General features: G+C 55.6%; 1 protein-coding gene across 2 annotated transcripts; it reads right to left on the reverse strand.

Annotated features, from left to right (window-relative positions):
• Positions 1–4,654: 4,654 nt before the first annotated feature.
• Positions 4,655–6,763, reverse strand: LOC111161763 (fem-1 homolog A). 2 transcript variants are annotated; one of them, XM_022525694.1, is made up of 2 exons: positions 5,996–6,763; positions 4,655–5,857 (listed from the first exon to the last, which is right to left on the reverse strand). In XM_022525694.1, the coding sequence occupies exons 1-2, from the start codon at positions 6,706–6,708 to the stop codon at positions 4,711–4,713; spliced, it is 1,860 nt and encodes a 619-aa protein (XP_022381402.1). In that variant the 5' UTR covers positions 6,709–6,763; the 3' UTR covers positions 4,655–4,710. The 2 variants fall into 2 exon arrangements, with proteins under 2 accessions (XP_022381402.1, XP_022381400.1); XM_022525692.1 differs by having other exon boundaries at positions 4,655–6,763.
• Between the last annotated feature and the right edge of the window lie 11,234 nt (positions 6,764–17,997).

Consider the following 17,997-nt stretch of genomic DNA (forward strand, 5'->3'; position numbering starts at 1 on the left):
GCTCCCAGAGCCCATCCATAGCGGACGTGGAAGTGAGAGTGCAGACAGCGAGCATCATGCATCTCCCGTGCCCCAGGACATTTTCACTGACCGTCTCAGTCCTTCCTGCCATGCGGCTGGCAGCTGGTCCTGTTCACCCCGGAATTAGAGGACACTGAGGCACGGGGAGGGGCAGTGCATTCCCAAGGTCTCGTGGCCACTGTTCTGACCTCTGCCCCCCTGTGGCCCAGTGAGCATGCTCCTTCCCTCAGTGAGGAAGCTTTGAAGGCGGGTTGGTGGCCCCAGGGCCGAAGCCGCGCTGCACGCGTGTTTCACTTAATTTTATGTGACTTTTGTTCTTAATAAAGTATTTTGTTTGGGCGCCTGGGTGGCTCAGTGGGTTAAAGCCTCTGCCTTCGGCTCAGGTCATGATCTCAGGGTCCTGGGATGGAGCCCCTCAGCGGGGAGCCTGCTTCCCCCTCCCTCTCTGCCTACTTTGTGATCTCTGTTTGTCAAGTAAATAAATAAAATCTTAAAAAATAAATACATAAATTATTAAAAAATACTTTGTTTTTAATTGCAGTGTGGTTAGTAAGTGATACTCATTCCCGGTGTGCGGTCCGGCGACTTGACGCTTACTTCTAGGCTTTACTCGGGGCTCGTTGTGTCAATTTTACTTAACTTTTAAAAGAACCAGCTTTTGGGTTCTTGGTTTTTCTCTATTGTTTGTGCATTTTTTTAATTTTTAATTTTTTAAAAAAGTTTTATTTAAGGACTTTCTACACCCTGCAAGGGCCCAAACTCACCACCCGAGGTCAAGTCGCTCGCTCCTCTGACCAAGCCCGTAGGGAGTCCCTCGTTTGTGTCTTTGTTTCCCTGATTTCATTCCTGGCTTCCACGCACTCCGGGTTTAATTCGCACTTGAATGTCCAGCTTCCTGAGGGGACACTTTGGACTGGGGCCGGCGTGTTCCTCTGGAGAAGGACCTTACAGGCCAGATGGCTGTGTGGCCACCACTAGCCGGGGGACCCCCGCAGTACCCCTCTGTCCTGTTCCTGCAGCCACTGCTGGTGATCTCCGAGCTCCACTCTCCGCACATCTTTCCTCGCCTCAGGGGGTAGAGCACAGAGCGCTCAAGGCCGCGCACCACCCGCCTGTGCTCCCCAGGCTCCCCAGCGCCTTCCACCCTCACTCCATGTGGCCCTGCAGGGCGCCTCGTGAATGCATTTATTCGTTCAGCAAACTTCTGTGTGTCGGGCCCCGGGCCACAACAGGGAACGAGCTGGTGCACGTGGCGTTCTAGGGAAGGGGACACCAGGAACAAGTAAGGAAGCAAATGAAGAAAACGATCAGGGTCATGCCAGGGGTTCGAGTTATACGTGGGGGCTGAGAAGGAAATAACCAAGGGGATGGGGATGGTTGAGATGCTTTCGACGATCTGGGAGGGCTTCTTGGAGGAGGGGACATCAGATCAAAATTACAGCTCGATGAGCTTTTATGAGTAGAGGACACGAAGGCCTCGGGCAGGGGGACAGGTTGCACTGGGGGGTCTCAAATGTCCCACCCAAGGCACGTTCAACGTCTCTCCTGCAGCCTACGGGAAGCACAGGTGCGGGGGTCCGGGAGGGAAACCGCCTCCCTCTGCAGGAGTGCTGCTGGCGGCGCCCAGATCCGGGCTGGTGTCGCCGAATGCTCGTGGTCACCAGTCAGTGCAACGGGCTCCTTGTCCAGTCCCTGCTGAGTTCCCCGCAGGAATCCACAGGACAGGACTCGCTCCAGGACAACGGCGTCAGCACCCTGCTGTGCCGGCCCTGAGTGCCCGTGTTCCCAGGCACTGGTCACCTCCCCTTTCCAGCCTGTGACGTGATTCTGAGCCAGGCTATCTTTAACCCAGGGCCGGGACGCTCCGCTCCCCTCCCTGTAAACACCGCTCAGATGACAGTCCTGGAATCCTGTAAGGGTGGCGGCCCCGAGGCGAGCAGGGCCCAGGCTAGAGGCCCTGGACTTCCAAGGGGAGAGACGTGCCCCTGTGAATCCACCCGCCCATCTCCCCCCTCAGCACATGGGCTCCCAGGACCCAGCCGTGACTGACACCACGTGGGGCTCCGGAAGTCTGAGACAGGGACCCACCGAGCAGCTGGCTGAGTGGGTAGAACCCAAGCTCGGGAGGGGGGGACAGGAAGCAGCTCCCATGGGCAGGGGACCCCTCCGACCCCTCCCCCTGAGCTCCCAGCCACTCAGCTCCTGGGCTCCCCTGCGGCCTGGCAGCCGCGGCACCTGTCCCTGCATTTCACGCAGCCCCGCCTTCACTCAGACCGCAGAGGTTTGGGGACACGGGGTGGAGCAGTGCACACACCAGGCTCCCGGCCCACTGTGACTGGTTGGGGCTGAGGGGAGCAAGAGAGCTGCCCTGCATTTTGTGGGTCGCTGCCTGGTGACACCCCCCTGAACTCTAAGGGGCCTGCGTGAGCCTGGGGCTGAAGTCACAGTTCTCATGTCTAAGCTTGGAAAAAAGAAAACATGTGGCCCGGGGCGGGGGACAGTTTCCTCTGTGGCAGTTCTTGGAACACGCCATAGCCCGCGTCCCTAACTTGCAAAACAGGGAGAAGAACACCGACTTTCCAGAGCTGCCCTGAGCGGCTCACGGATGGAGCCTGGCATCCAGCAAGGGCACAGCACATGCTCTGGCCGGTGCCGTGTCTCCCTAGGCCACTCGAGCACCTGCTGATTCAACGGCCACTCCTTCAAGACAACGATGTGTTCACACTGCAGCGCCGCGGGTGCTCGCTGTCCCGAGCGGGCAGGACCCCATGAGGCCAGGAGACAGAGACCGGGCCTTCCCCAGGTGTGCGGGGTCCCGCTGTCCAAGGCCACACAGCAGGGCTTGCACTGGGCTGACGTGGAGAGACCCTGATTCCCCTCCCCAAGCCAGAACCGGCTCCAGGAAACCCGCCGAGCTCCCCCGCGGCCTCCTGGGTGCCCCCGCTCCCCGAGCCCTCCCCCGTCTCGGGAGGGACACGCCACCTCTTCTGCACCTGCCCAGCCACAAGGCAGGGGTTCAGTGTTCTGTCAGCGGCTCTCCTGTCTTGCCATGTGCAGGACGGGCCACTTCCCTGGGGAAATCAGGCCCGGTGGCCCCAGGACACCCCTCCAAACGCCCCCGGTGAGAGACAGTGGCTTGGGGGGCCTGGGGTCTCCACGAACCCATCCCACGGGGCTCTGCACTCCGCAGCGGCCGGCGACACCCCCCCCCCGGGCGCAGGACAGAAACATGGGTGCAGACACAAGGTCAACTGCCTCATTGCTTTATTCTGTGCTTTCAAGGGCCAGTGACTGTCTCCTGCCTTGACAGAAGATCAAACCCGGCCCTGAAAATAAATAACGTCCTAACTCACACTGCAAATCCAAACGAGGCCGAGCTTCCTCGGAGGGGCGGGTCCCCCAGGGAGCCTGCGGTGATGGGCGTGGGGGGCATGTCGCTGCCGCCCCCCACCCAGGCTGCGGGATAGGACCCCCCCTCTCCCGGGTGTGACCCTCCTCTGGGGCCGGGGCAGCTGCTTCTGTCCCCTTCGACTGTCCCCTGCTCTACAGCGGCCTGCCAGGGCGCGAGAGACCCTGAGTGATGGGAAACCAAGACCCCGTAGCTCCCAGTTCGTGGACATCCGCCGTCTGCTGGCTCGACAGCGTCCTTGGAATCTGCTCGGGAACGCCTGGACTCAGGCTTTCAAGCAGCTAAAAAAAGAAAAAGAAAAAGAAAAAAAAAAAAAGAGAGAGAGAGAGAGAGAAAATGGCTGGAGCCGCCGCGGTCGGCGTGTGCGGGGCTGCGGCGGCCGCCGAGTCTGAACGCAGAACCCGGGGGAACCGCACCCGAGCCAGCCACGCTCCTTCTCCCCGAGCAGGGGACAGAGGCCGGCCTGAAAACGCCTCTCTGGCTATCAACGCCACGTCGGGAAGCCCAAGCAGAAGGCAAACGAGTGAAGCTTTCAAAAACGCTCACGCTGGGCCGACACCGCGGACGTCCACCTGCCTCACCCCTGCGAGCCGCGAGGCTCACTCCCGACCGCCTCGACATCTCGGGCACCACGGGAACTCCCCGTGTGGAACGAACTTCTTTAATCTGACCACACATTCTTTAAAAAAGAAAAAAAAAAAACAAACAAAAAAACGGCAGCGAAACCTCGGGACTCCGGTGCCCCACGTGTAACTTGCTCTCGCGAACCAGAATAGCAAAGCATCAGAAGCCGCGCCCGGGGGCAGGGAGCGGGGCGCGGGGCGCAGGGGTGCTGCTGGAAGAAGGGACAGTCGGTCTCGCTTCTCTAATCTCCAACTTTCGACCTGAAGGGCCCCCAGTCCCGACGCTGCGTTTCGGGGCTGGGTTTCTCCGGCGACGCAGAGGGTAGAGGCGGAGAAGCACGGCCCGATCCGCAGCTTCTTCCAGTTGCTGGAGGGAAAGAGGCAAAAGCTTCCATTCCTCTGCCTCCAGGCAAAGAGGCAAAACCCTCTGGGACCCAGGCAGACGGGGCGAGGGGAACAGCAGGCATCTCCTCGAGCACGCGATCCTGAAGGCTGTGAGCGCCCACAAGCTGCTAGTTCCTCTCCCCTCCCCGCCGGGGTGACGGGGCCGCGGAGGCCAGACGGCCCTTCCGTGTCGAGCCACCCAAGGGCTCAGGAAGAGACGGGGAGCGCGCACGCGGCCCCGGGCCTCCCGGATGCTCCTCTCTCCAGGCGCCGTCAGTGCAGCTCGATGAAGGCCTCCAGCTCCTCGGGGATGAAGCCCTTGTAGGGGATCTTGTTCTTGTCCAGGGCGCGGGCGGCAAGGCACTGCAGGGAGATGTAGTTGAAAGGCTGGATGGTGCTCCTGGCCAGGAGCTTCTCGTCCAGCAGCTCGTAGGCGGTCTTCTTGAAGGCATTGGTGGCATCCATGTGGGCACCCGCCTCGATGAGGGCGTTCATGACCCCGGGGCAGTTGTTCTGGGCCGCTATGTGCAGCGGCGTGTTGTTGTCAAAGTCCCGGCTGTCCGGGTCCGCCCCGCAGTCGAGCAGCACCCTGACCACCTGCAGGGAGGGGAACCGGCCCACCGGGTAGCGGCCCACGTTGGTGGTGTCCTTGTCCACGGCCATGTGCAGGGGCGTGAAGCCGTTCTTGCCGCGGGGGGCGCACTTGAGCAGCCGGTACACGGTCTGGTGCTTGAGGCGCTCCTGCTCGGCCGTGCACTCCACCTTCTCCAGCAGGTAGAGCAGGTGCAGGATGATGGCCAGGGCCTTGGTGAACTGCGCCGAGTCCCCCGGCTCCTTGGGCAGCTGCAGCGCCCGCTCCACCTCGCGCACGCCCTTGCACAGCACCCCCATGAGGTCTGCAAAGCCGATCTGGGTGCCCAGGCTGCCCTTGGCCGCCCGGTCCTGCAGCACGTAGGAGAAGAGCTCGGCGAAGGACAGGAAGCTGCTGGCGGTCATGGGGCTCAGGGGCTCCAGGCTGCTCTGCTGCATGTCCAGGGCGTACTTCCACAGGCGGATGCAGCGCTCGAAATTGCCCGAGTCCGCGTACACCGCGCCCCGGTAGCGGATGTAGTAGGAGGTGTCCGGGTGAGAGGGGCCCAGGATGCGCTCGCGGATCAGCAGGGCCTGCATGCGCATCTCGTCGGGGTCCGTGATCAGCGCCTCCAGCTCCTCGGCGGTGGTCACCTCCCTGGAGCAGTCGTAGGCCAGCACCAGCTGCGGGGGCTCGGGCTTGGGCAGGTACACGCCGCCCTGGTGCCGCAGCTCCATAGCCCGTCTCCAGTGCTTCAGGGCCCCGAGCAGGTCCCGCTTCTTGTCCACGTACGTGGCTCCCAGCAACTCCAGGGCTTCCACGGCGGCCTCGCGGCTGGTGGGGCAGCAGCTCTCGTAAGAATCGCTAAGCGGCTCCTCGGGGGCGGGGCGGCAGCAGCGGGCCCCCTGCGGCGGCGCGCTTCCCGGGGGGCCGGCGGCGGCCGAGGCCTCCCCGGACAGCCCCGGCCGCCCCTCCTCGCCGGCGGGCTGCTCCTGGATGAGGTACTCCACGATGTTGGTGTGGCCCGTGACGCTGGCCGCCAGCAGTGGGGTCATGCCGTAGCCGTCGCGCTCCATGCGGGCGTTGCAGCCCAGCAGCAGCTGCAGGATCTCCAGGCTGCCGGACTCGGCGCAGTCGTGCAGGGCCGTGTTGCCCTTGGCGCTGCGCCGGTTCACCTGCGCGCCCTGCTCCAGCAGGTAGCGGGCGATCTCGCGGTGGCCCTTGTAGCAGGAGATCATGAGGCACGTGTGGCCGTGCCGGTTGGCCACCTCCAGGTCAGCCTGGTGCTCACCCACCAGGTAGCGCACCACCTCCAGGTGCCCGTCGAAGCAGGCGGCGCGCAGGGGCGTCGAGTTGGTGCGCGTGGTGCGGTTCACCGAGGCCCCGCGGCGCAGCAGGCTGCGCACCACGTCCAGGTGACCGGCGGCCGAGGCGGCCCACAGCGGCGGCGCGCCCTCGATCGTCTCCCCGTCGAAGTGCACCGAGCCGCCCGCCTCCACGCTCGCGCCGCACCGGTCCACCAGGTACTCGACCACGTCCAGGTGGCCGTAGCGGGCGGCGATGAGCAGCGGCGTCCCCCCGCCGGGCACCTCGCCCGTCAGCTCGTCCAGCTCCTCCCGGCTCCGGCCGCTGAGCAGCTTCTGGAGCAGCTGCAGCTTGCCGTCGCGGGCGGCGTTGTACACGGCGGTGCGCAGGTCCATGGTCCGGGCTTCCGCCAGGCCATGGGCCGGCCGCCGGGGGACGCGGAGAGCGCGGGCTAGCGACCGGAGGGGCAGGCGGCAACCTTCACCGTCCCCCCCACCGCCATCTTAGGGGCCCGTCTGGCGGAACAAAATGGCTGCCGCGGCCCGGCGCGGCGTGAGGGGGAGGGCGGGTGTGCAGGGAAATGTAGTCCTGGGGGCCGGCCTCCTCCGCAGGACAGAAGAAGAACGGAGAGGGCCAAGACTACCACTCCTAGAAGGACGCGCACCTGCCCCGGCGAACTGGGACCACGGTGCATGGTGGGAATTGTTGTTCCGACCTGGAGAACTGAGGCGGAGACTGCCCACAGGTGGACTACAATTCCCGTCGCGTAATGCCATTACGATGACTTCTGGAACCCGGGCAAGTTGGGCTACGTAATTCCTGTAACACCTTCAGGCCTCCGGGCCACAGGAAGCGCAGACGCGGGCCAAGAGACTACATTCCCCGTAACGCATCGCGAGCAACTCGAAGCCAATCAGGAGCGAGAAGGAGGGCTAAGCCGGCCAGAAGGCCCGGTCTGATCTGGGTTTGGCGTGGCCGAGCCTCTGGTCGGCAGGGGGCGCTCGCGAGAGGCGGGAAAGCCGGCGGCGCCGGGACATTAGGGGTGCAGGGAGCACAGGTGGCTCTAAGGGTCTATCTCCCGAGCTCGCGCTCCTTCACTTCTCCGTCATTCATATGCACACATACATTTATTTACTCACTCATGGATTTAATCGAACGTTTCATTTTCTTTCCTTCAACCCTCGACACCCTAAATACAAAATCTGAACTTGCTTTAGATTGCCTAAGCCCTTGGTCATCTGACCCAGGAGTTCTCCAATATCCCTGTGAGTAAAACCTCTGGGGTTGTGGGCTTTGAGAATTTCCACTGTCCCAAATTGATTAAGAATTTCCCAATGGTGACGACAGAGCATCAGACCCCTCGTGGGGCCCTCCTGAGGCTGGGGAGCAGGGTGACGGCACACACAGGTCAACATCCAGGAATTGTGAACCCCACTCCCAAGTCAGACCTTTCACCCAACACTCCCCCGCCTGACTTTGCTGCTGCCTGCCCCAAGATTATTGAGAATAATGGAAAAGACGAAGCATATTGGCATGCTCGGGAGGGTTCAAGGAAACTACGGTGTTCTCTCACACCTCCAGAGTTTTGCAGGTGCTGTTCCCCCTTCCTGAAACACTGTTCCACGCCTTATATCCTTGGCTACCAAATGGTCCTTCTTCAGGTATCAGCTGAGACTCCAAGGCTTCCTGTATGAGTCCCTGACCTGGTGCTCCCCGGATGCCCTCCCTGGCACCATAATGTTCTTCTGGAATCTTAGGGAAATGCTCTGAGTCAGCTCAGGCTACTATAACAAATCCCACAGACAGGGTGGCTGTGTTAGAGAAGTAGAACCCAAGGATATATGTCCTACACACACGCGTGCGCGTGTACACACACACACACACACACACACATACACACACACACGGAATTGGGTCAAAAAATTATGGAGGCCAAGAAGCCCTCTGATTGGCATCTGCAAATTGGAGGCCCGGGAGAGACAGTGGTGTGATTTGGTCTGAGGCCAAAAGCCCGAGAACCAGGAGCTCTGACACCTGAGAGCGGGAGATACAAATGTCCCAGCTCCAGCAGGGAAAGTGAATTCTCCCTCCCTCCACCTTTTCATTCTATCCAGACCCTCAACAGATTAGATGTGGCCCACCTCATGGGTGAGGGCATCTTGTTCACTCAGTCTGCTGAGTCCAATGCTCATCTCTTCCAGAGACGCCCTCAGAGACGTGCCCAGAAGAGTGTATTACCTGCGATCTTGGCATCTCGTTGTAGCCCAGCCAAGATGACACATAAAATTAACCACCCCAGTGGCTAGAACGACAAACATTTATTTCCCACAGTTTTGCTGGCTAGAAGTTGGCGATCAGGGCGCCAGTGTGGCCGGGTTCAGGGAGAGCTCTTTTGCTGGGTTGTGGATGCCGCCTTCTCACTGTGTGCTCCTATGAAGGAGAGAGGGCTCTGGTCTCTTTGTTCCCTGATGAGGGCACTAATCCCACCATGGGGGCCCCACCCTCGTGACCTCATCTAACCCTGACTGCCTCTCAAAGGTCCCACCTCCAGGAGCCATCCCATTGGTGTCAGGGCTTCACATACAGATTTAAGAGACACAAACATTCAGCACACAGCACTCTCCAACATGGCATCCTGCGGTTCAGGGTCCGTTAATGGAATTTCTGGGTTGTTGCACAAAAAGGAGGGAAAAGATATCAAAGCTCCCAGGAGGGAGAGGTGAGGACAGAATGCCTTGCACAGGCACAGTAGGGTGAGTTTCTTCTAGAGATGGGAACAAGTGTAAATATGGGGGCTAGAGGCAAAAGCAGCTATGAATGTCCCTGGGTTCACAAGTGGTGGGACAGGGATTAGAACCCAGCTCCTCCAGCTCCAGACAGAACCTGTGCCCTTAGTCACAGCATCGTAGGTCCCAGAAAGCTGGGATATCTTTTATGCCATTGACTGAACTTAGTTTCTTCAGTTTTTCTTGTTGCATAAATGCTATATATTCTCTACAGAAAAAAACAAAAAATAAAACAAAAACCAAAAAGATCTCCCAGAAAACAAAAAGCAAAAACAAGTCAGGAGATGCAGACAAGCCAACGAGAGAGAAAAACTGTGAAAACCCTTTCTTTACCGCATCCCCTAGCCAGAAACAAAACGGTGATTGATCTACAAACATATATGTCTTTTTCTTTTTAAGGTTTTATTTAGATAATATCTACACCTAACACGGGGATCAAACTCATCACCTTGAGATCAAGAGTTGCATGCTCCGCCAACGGAGATACCCAGACCTATAAACATTTCTTTCCTCTGTTCAGTGCTCAAGTCTGAATTTCCTTCACTCTTAATTGCCATTAGTTGTTGAAAACAACAACTTGGGGGCGCCGGGGTGGCTCAGTCCTTAAGCCTCTGCCTTCGGCTCAGGTCATGATCTCAGGGTCCTGGGATCCAGCCCCACATCAGGCTCCCTGCTCAGGGGGAAGCCTGCTTCTCCCTCTCCCACTCTTCCTCTTGCTGTGTCTGTCTGTCCAAAAAAAAAAAAAAAGAAAGAAAGAAAGAAAGAAAGAAAGAAAAAAGAAATGAAAAACAAAACCAAAAAAAAAAACACCCATAAAACCCAAAAGCGCCCCATGCCAGGCTAAACAAACTCATGGCTTTAAGTGAAACAGTTAGGTTTTTTCCCTGATTCCTGAAACAATAAAAGATGGAAAAGTGGTCTTTTGGGAGATCAAGAAAATGCGGTGTCACCTTACCTGCTTTTTTGCACTTAGCCTTAGAGCTTGAAGGTTTTACATTCATTCAACAGGTCCCGCGTTTTATGTAGGCACCTCCTGCTGGTGGGCATTCGTCAGGCGCCCACGCCTTTCCGGGGTAGGACAGTGAACAAGACAAAAATCTGTGCCTCCACACAGCTGATATTCAAATAACGTAGATTTTCCCGCAGTATTTTTAGTCTAGTCTAGTATTCCATAGTGTGGAAATACACTGGGATTTATGTAGGTAATTTTCCCTGTTATCAGAACACCCACTGGCTGCATACTTGTAGCCAAATACCTCTGTGTTTTCTTTTCTTTATTTTTAAAAATTGGAGCAAAATATACATAACATAACATTAACTTTTCGACCATTTTTAACTGCACAGCTCAGCGGCAGGAAGCACACTCACACTGTCATGGGACCACCCCCATCCTCAGTTTCTAGAACTTTCCATCTCCCCAAAGGGAGACTCTGTCCCCATGAAGCACAGACTCCCCACCCCGTACCCCAGCCTTGACTCCCACCCTCTCCTCTCTGTCTGTGTGGACGGGACTCCTCTGGGGCCCTCCTGGGAGTGGGGTCCTGCAGGGTGTGCCCTTCTGTGCTGCTCTCACTGAGCCCCGTGTCCTCAGGGTCCCTCCACGTTGTGGCAGGTGTTCAGGACGTCGTAACCCACTTCCTGTCTGTGGAGGTGCCTGTTCTGGACATTCACATGATGGAATCACACACCACGTGGCCTCTTGTGATTGGTTCTCTCACTGAGTGTCCCACGCGCGCTCGTGGTCCAGCCACATTCCAGATTCAATCTTCTTTAAGTCACCACAATTCTGGATTTTCTGACCCACGTTGGGGATGCATCCTAACTCACCCGCTCTTAGGGGAAAACCAGAGGCCAAGGAAGGAAGGGCTGAAGTCTGAGATTGAGGGTAACCAACAGGGCAAGACAACAAAGGAATTTGGGGGGGGGGGATCCAGGAAGTGGGAAAACCGACCTTGGACTCATCTAGCCTCCAGAGAGAAGACAGAGAACATAATCTGGGCATGGGACCCCAGGTCCTGGAGCTCCCTGAGCTGTGCTCTGCCCTAGAGCAAAGACATGTCCACAGCAACTTCTGAGTTCGCTGGCCCCTGCTCCCAGCAGTGGATGAGGACCTCAGGCTTCCCTCCAGGCTGGGCTCCAGCCCCCGCATACAGGCTGGCAAGAGCTGATTGTTACATTTTCAGGATTTTTTGACAACTAGATGTTAAACTCAGCCAGTATTAAAAAAGAACTTAAAGGTACCTAAAAGTTGACAAAAGAAAGGTCATCAATGTAGAACCCGCACCCCCTCCTCATTAATAGACATTGCCATTAACCATACCCTCCAGGTGGTTTGTCCCTCCTGCCTTTACACGGTGGAAATGCTAGGTGATGGTGTGACCCTGCACATGTCCCCCAATTTCCTGCTCTGTGACTCCACAACCCCCCACCCCACCCCCCAAACTGGAGGTCATCCGTGCTGGAAGTATCTATGGTCTGGAAATAGGCTGATGATAAAAATCAGCAACCCTTCCCCCTAAGACCCCCCAGATTTTGCTCTGTCTCCCTCCCAAGTCACCCCACCACTGTGCATCCTAACCTACTCCATAATTTATATATGTCACAGGTTATTCTCAGTCTGCCCATTGCAGTGTCTGCGATTTCTGTCTGATGGGGCTCAATGCCGTGTGTTTCTAGAACAGTGCCTGGCCCACAGCAGGCCGTCCACCCTTCATGTCGAATGGATAAAAGGATCGTTCCAGGAAGCTCATCTTAACCGCGCCACCACCCTGCCTGAGAACGGTGGCTGATACCCTGGAGCTAGCGCATTCCACCTTCTCTTTCATTCTGGTTTTTGTCTACTGCCCTCAGCTTCGGGGGAGGCAGCCACGGGGAGACAGGATAGGGGCCACTGTTGGGCGGTGACTGTGGCCCAGGCCGGGCGACTGCCTCTTCCCCAAGCCCTCCGCGTCGGGGGAGCCTGTTGTCCCTCTACCTGCCCCCCCCCCCCCAGCCTGGAGCCTGGCCCAGCTGGCTGCAAACGTCGGGCCGCCGTGCGCGGGCACACCTGGGGCGCTCGGCCAGGTGCGCTCCGCGGGCCCAGGTGCGCTCGGTTAGCGCCCCACGCTGCAGCCACGCGTGGGATCCGGCCACCTGCGCGAGGCCGCGCTCCGGGTGCACCAAGGGCCACAGAGGCCACGGAGACCGGTAGGGCGCGCCAAACCCCAGCTGGGGGGGCTTTCATCCGAGAGCGCCTTAAAATCTTTGTAAGGCGAAAGTATTTTAAACGTTCAGAAAAATCGCGAAAATAAATGTATTAGATCTCAAATCGTAAAAGCCAAAGGTTAGGAGGATTCATTCATTCCGTAAATACTTCATGAGGTGACCAGGTGTCAGGCACTGGTTTTAGGAGCTGGGATAGAGCTGGCAGAAAATAATAATAATAATAATAATAATAAATAAATAAAAATAAAAACCTCCTAACTCCAGAATCTGGTGTAAGTGGGAGAGGCCGGTGAGAAGTTATATAAATAACCATATTCATTTGCTAGTTCTGTGTGACTGACTGAGCGTCCCCCTTCCCGCCATTCAGGTGCTGAATTCCTAACCTGAACTTGTGTAAGGGCAATGGTATTAGGAGGTGGGGCCTCTGGGAGCGGCTTAGGTCAAGGGGCCGGGACCTCCATGAAAGCGGTGAGCGCCCTTAGGGGAGGCCCCACAGAGCTCCCTGCCCCTTCCTCCGGGTGAGGGCGCACAGGGAGAAGTCGGCCATCCACTCACCATGCTGATTTTGGACTTCCCAGCCTCACAAACTGTAAGAAATAGATATCTGCAGTTTATAAGCTACCCAGATAGACTGCCGTAACAAAATATCATAGATGGGGGCGGGGGGCGAGGTTGGGTGGGAGGGGCGCTTGCAACCGGAATGTGTTCTGGAAGCTGGAAGTCAAGATCAAGGTATCTGCAGGGTTGGTGTGTCCTAAGACCTGGCTTCTCCCACCCCACTTCCATTTATAGATTTTATTTATTTATTTGAGACAGAGAGAGAGTGAGAGAGCACAAGCAGGGGGAGCTGCAGGGTGAGGGAGGAGAAGCAGGCTCCCCATGGAGCAGGGAGCAGGACGATGCAGGGCTCCGTCCCAGGACCCTGGGATCAGGACCCAAGCCAAAGGCACATGCCCAACCATTTGAGCCACCCAGGCGCCCCTCCCACCCCCTTCCAGACCAGCCATCCACTAGCTGTCCCTACCCATGCATAAAGGAAGAATCACCTCCCCTCACCCCCCAGCTGAGGTCTGCCTGAATCCCTCACCTGCAGAATCCATGAGATAGGAGAAAAGGATGATTATTTTCAGCACTTGTGTTCCGGGGTAGCTGGTGATGCAGCCACAGGGACTGGAACAGCCTTAAATGTATCTCCGGGCTTGAATTTGCATGTCTATAATTACTACCCAAGTCACACAGTTTGTTTACTATGTCTGTCCCCTCCCCCAGGGAACTGCCTGCTCGTTGGGGGAAATCTGCCACCGTTTAGTTCCTGAGACACAGTGTCAACGTGTCCCGGGAGGGAGTCGACAGATTTCTGTTGCTGAGCACAGCCTTGGCTCCGTTCATCTGTCCCGCCACGCTTACTGCTCTCCTGGCCACCTGTGAGCAGGGTCACGAGCTGGAAGCGGGGGACAGAGCAGCGGACTAGCCAGACACCCTTCTCGAGAGCCCGGAATCTGGCAGAGGGCGATCACTCAAGTCCTCCTGCCTGCGTGGTTAGGGACGCAGGAGCCCTGGGGATGGACAGACTGTCCCCGGCCGGGGAGGGAAGGAGGAAACTGAGATGCTTCTCTCATGCACGTGGGTTTTCCAGGTAGATGTGTCGCAGGAAGTTGTGTTCCCCATCATTCTAGCTGCCTTCTGGCTTCACAAATGACCCTAAGCTTAGTGATGTCTGTGGGCTGCATCGTGTCCTCCCAGAATTCTAAGGCAGAAGCCCCAAACCCCAGTGTGGCCAGATCTGGGGATGGCCTGTAGCAGGTAACCCCCCAGCCTTGGAAGTCACATAGACACCAAGTCTGGTCTGCTTCGAGGGAAGGGAACCAGATACCACCCTCTCAAGGGAAGGGAATTCAATGTGAGAGGGAGGGCCGGAAGTTTATAGATGTTTTTATTTTCTTCTTATTATTTTTTTTAAAGATTTTATTTATTTATTTGTGAGAAAGAGAGAGAATAAGAACCCTGGCAGAGGGAGAGGCAGAGAGAGAGGGGGAAGCAGGCTCTCGGCCCCCTGCTGAGCAAAGAGCCCAATGCAAGGGTTGATCCCAGGACCCTGAGATCATGACCTCACCCCAAGGCAGAGGCTTAACCCACTGAGCCACCCAGGCACCCCTGTTTCTAACTTTTTAAATTGAAACAAGTTTCCTGTGTTAAAGCATACAATTGCACGTTGAAATAACCATCTTGAAATGTATGCTTTGGGGGCATTTAGGGGTTGCACAACCACGACCCTGCCTAGTTCCAAAATATTTCCATCAGTCCAAAAGGAAGCCCCATCCCCATTAGCCGTCCCTCCCCGACTTCTCTGGATTTGCCTGTTCTGGAAGATTCATGAAATGCAATCCTGGACCTTGTAGCCTTTTGTATCTGGCTGCCCTCCGGGAGCATCAGGCTTCATCTACATTGTATCGTGATTCAGTGTCTCCTGCATTTTTACGGCTAAATAATATTCCAGTGTAAGGATGGGCTACATTTTGTTTATCCGTTCATCTGTTGACGGACGTGTGGGGCCTTTCCACCTTCTGTCTATTGTGACTAGGGCTGCCATGGACATTGGTGCATAAGGATTAGTTTGAATCCCTGTTCTCAATTCTTTGGGGTATAAACCTGGGTGTGGGATTGCTGGATCACATGCTAATTCTGTGTTTCTCTTCCTGAGGAGCTGCCCAACTGTTTTCCTGTATCTGTGATTTAAAAAAGAACAGCTTTGGGGCGCTTGGGTGGCTCATTGGGTTAAGCCTCTGCCTTAGGCTCAGGTCATGATCTCAGGGTCCTGGGATCGAGCCCCGCATTGGGCTCTCTGCTCAGCAGGGGGCCTGCTTCCCCCTCTCTCTTTGCCTGCCTCTTTGCCTACTTGTAATCTCTCTCTCTCTCTCTAATAAATAAATAAAACCTTTAAAAATAAATAAATAAAAATAAAAAAGAACAGCTTTATTAAACTTGGTATATAGAATATTATTATATATAATATGTTTTTTAAAAAGATTTTATTTATTTATCTGACAGAGAGAGACCACAAGTAGAGAGGCAGGCAGAGACAGAGAGAGAGAGGGAAGCAGGCCCCCCGCTGAGCAGAGAGCCCAATGTGGGGCTCGATCCCAGGACCCTGAGACCACGACCCGAGCCGAAGGCAGCGGCTCAACCCACTGAGCCACCCAGGCGCCCCTATATAATATGTTTTATATGTATAATATATATGGTATGTATAATAATAATTTAAACTTGATATATATAATAAACTCTACATATTTAAACTGCACAATCACGTCATCCAGGGATCAAGACTTTTTTTTCACTTCCTTCCAAAGTAGATGTCTTTGTTTCCTTTTCTCACTGCCTTGGCTAGAACTTCCTGCTCACCTGGGCAGGAATGATGGGAGGTGACAGGCCTGTTTTATTCCCAGTCTTGGGGGGAGGCAGCTAGTCTTGTACCATGAAGTATAGTGTTCACTGTGGGTTTTCATAGGTCTCCTTTGTTGGGTCAAGAAAATTCCCCTCTATTGCTCTTGTCCTGAGACTGTAAAAAAATTAAGAAGAGATGCTAGATTTTGTTAAATGCTCTTTCTACATTTATTGAGATAATCGTGTGGTTTTCTTTTGGTTGTTAATGACGTGGAAGGATTGACACGAATCCAGTCCATTCGTGGCGAAGGACATGGATTGATTTTCCTGTTAAGCCCACCCTTGTGTTGCCTGTAACTTCTTATTTTGATATGATTTCCAGCTTCTAAAAAAGTTGCCAGAAGAGGCAAAGTATTTTTGCATCTCCTTGACCCAGATTCCTCGATTGTTGGTTTTCTGTCACTTTTTGCTTTATCTTTCTCTCTCTAATAGTATACATATATACTATCGTATGGTCTACTTTTTTTTTTTAAAGATTTTATTTATTTATTTGTCAGAGAGGGAGAGGGAGAGAGCGAGTACAGGCAGACAGAATGGCAGGCAGAGGCAGAGGGAGAAGCAGGCTCCCTGACGAGCAAGGAGCCCGATGTGGGACTCGATCCCAGGACGCTGGGATCATGACCTGAGCCGAAGGCAGCTGCTTAACCAACTGAGCCACCCAGGCGTCCCCGTATGGTCTACTTTTTAAAAAAGATTTATTCATCTCTTTGACAGAGAGAGAGACAGTGAGGGAGGGAACACAAGCTGGGGGAGTGGGAGAGGGAGAAGCAGCTTCCCTGCTGAGCAGGGAGCCCGATGCAGGGCTCTATCCCAGGACCCTGGGATCATGACCTGAGCCGAAGGCAGAGGCTTAATGACCGAGCCACAGAGGCGCCCCTACATACATGTTTTCTGAACAACTTGAGTCAGGTCTTGACCAAGCTTTACTCTTAAGTACTTTGGTGGACATTTCCTAAGAATAAGGACATTCTCTTACAGAACCATAGTTCAGTGATCAAAATTGGATTTATTGCTGAGTCTGCACCAGGATGAATTTTTCTCCAACTATTTCCTTCCCTGCTGTCTGTTAAATCTCTCTTCTCTGCCCCGAGGAGCATATGCGGTGACCTGTCTGGCCACTGTCAGTTAAAAGGTCTTGCTCTGGGGGCGCCTGGGTGGCTCAGTGGGTTAAGCCGCTGCCTTCGGCTCAGGTCATGATCCCAGGGTCCTGGGATCGAGTCCCACATCGGGCTCTCTGCTCTACAGGGAGCCTGCTTCCTCCTCTCTCTCTGCCTGCCTCTCTGCCTACTTGTGATCTCTGTCTGTCAAATAAATAAATAAAAAAAATTTAAAAAAAAGATTAAAAAAAAAAAAGTAAAAGGTCTTGCTCTGTCCAGCCTTGTTAGTAGTTTCCATCTCAGAGCTTTCTCTGTCCTCTCCTTGGCGGGTTAGACATGGGTCTGGGAATGGCACAGAAGCCCCGGGATGCCCTCCCTGTGTCCTGTCCCTCCTGCCTTGCTTTGCCCCTGTGCTCGGCCTGTGCCACTTCTATCCATCCCTCCCTCATCCAGTTGGGGCAGGGCAAAGAGCAGGAACTCTGAGTGTACCTGCAGGCACGAATGCTGACCATCCACAGGGATGCCCACCCTGCTCTCATTGGGCACAGGCTGGGCTCCTGGGATCCAGGAAGGCAGGGACGGAAGGGAATAGATTCCAGAGCCAGATGTGGGTCAGGGGAGGAAACTCAGCCACCTCCTTGTGATGCTGCCTGCCAGTTGTCATGGAAACTGAAGCCGCTCTCTTTTGAAGGACCCATTAAGGGACGGGATGTAATCAACTCTCTCCCGGGTGGACCCCCGCCCTCCCTGGTGGGACGCAACCACCCTCAGTGCCAATAGGAAAAACAGGACCTGGATAACGCAGCATCTGAAGCCTCCCTCACTGCTCTTCCCCAGCCCTGGCCGCAGATGACTCGCTGGGTGACCACTGGTCTGCTTCTGTTTGCATCTCAACATGCGCCCCCCTCCCCAGCGGTGGAAAGGACAGAGGGACACACATGGCCACATTGTCTCTGAGTATCAGACTATGGAAGGGGCATAAGGTAATGGCTTAAAACGCAGACCCTGGCTGACGACTACCCACAGTTCAAATCCTGGCTCTGCCACCCACTAGCTATGCAGCCGTCAAGAACCTGCTCTGCTCTGGCCCTCGGTTTCCCCTCCCATAGAATGGATTGTAATAATAGTTCCTACCTCATGGGAGGTAGTGTGC

Source organism: Enhydra lutris, unplaced genomic scaffold (assembly GCF_002288905.1).
Source record: "Enhydra lutris kenyoni isolate GAN:26980312 unplaced genomic scaffold, ASM228890v2 scaffoldscaffold86, whole genome shotgun sequence".
Taxonomy (NCBI): Eukaryota; Metazoa; Chordata; class Mammalia; order Carnivora; family Mustelidae; genus Enhydra; species Enhydra lutris.